At 43.4% G+C, this 851-nt stretch overlaps 1 protein-coding gene across 2 annotated transcripts in view; it reads right to left on the bottom strand.

Moving 5' to 3' along the window:
• The window catches only part of vps72a (vacuolar protein sorting 72 homolog a), a 7,442-nt gene extending 7,065 nt beyond the window's left edge, over window positions 1-377 (bottom strand). Inside the window, exon 1 of one of the 2 annotated variants that reach the window (XR_015515595.2) lies at window positions 18-377. Coding sequence is in view for 1 of the 2 variants with exons in the window: in NM_001082944.1 (NP_001076413.1) it covers window positions 18-134 (117 nt within the window). In the remaining variant the exon portion in view is untranslated. 2 annotated transcript variants of the gene reach the window in all.
• Window positions 378-851: the final 474 nt, after the last annotated feature.

Raw genomic sequence — 851 nt, 5'->3', positions numbered from 1 at the left:
GGTTGTGCGCTGCTCACATCATTGAATCCTCCGTATGTGGTCTTGTAAAACTCATCCTCCTCTTCTGCGTCCAGCAGTTTGGACATGCGGTTTCCCGCAGTGCTGCGCTGTTCTCTGCTGTTCGCCAAACTCATGTCTACACCGATAATTCAATTGCACAACTCGGAATTTCGACTCCGTGTTCAGTCGCCTCAGTTCATTCAGCTCAGCGGATCCACGCATGCGCACAACCGCGCTCCCACAACACTCTTGGGGATGACACTAATAACTGTTATTATTAATATAACACCAAAGTAATTACAAATGCATCATTATAAATTAAATGTTACAACGATGAAAACCCAACAACACACTGAAGGTAGCGGAGAAACATCACTTCCGATGGGCGCAGCTCCACACTGACACGCGCAGGACTGGAGTACTGGATGCCACACTTGTGCTTAACACTTAACATTCCTAATTATTCATTGTTTCATAGAATAACTTCATAATTCAGTAGCTTTATATGTACATCTGAAATTTTAAAAATTAAATGTGCAGCTGAGCATTAAGACGAGTGTTTTATCGCTTCAGGATAAATGAGTGTGTTTATATGGGCTGCTATTGGCTGTGAGGGCGAACACGTGACCTTCATTCGTCACGCTGTATTTACAGTAGAGTCATTCATAAGCGCGTGATCCCGTTTATACTGGCTTCATGTCCGGTTCTATTAGTTTTTATTCACGTGTGGATCGTGGTATTTCAGGAGATTCAACGTGACGATCTTCCTGGAGGCTTAAAATTCTTCTGGTAAAAGCTAAAGAGTGTAAAATATGCGGAAGTCTGATCTCAGAGCTCCAGAAGATGGCGCC

The sequence above is a fragment of the Danio rerio genome, chromosome 19, assembly GCF_052040795.2.
Source record: "Danio rerio strain M-AB ecotype USA chromosome 19, GRCz13ab, whole genome shotgun sequence".
Classification (NCBI taxonomy): Eukaryota; Metazoa; Chordata; class Actinopteri; order Cypriniformes; family Danionidae; genus Danio; species Danio rerio.
This window is presented reverse-complemented; position numbering and strand designations above follow the sequence as displayed.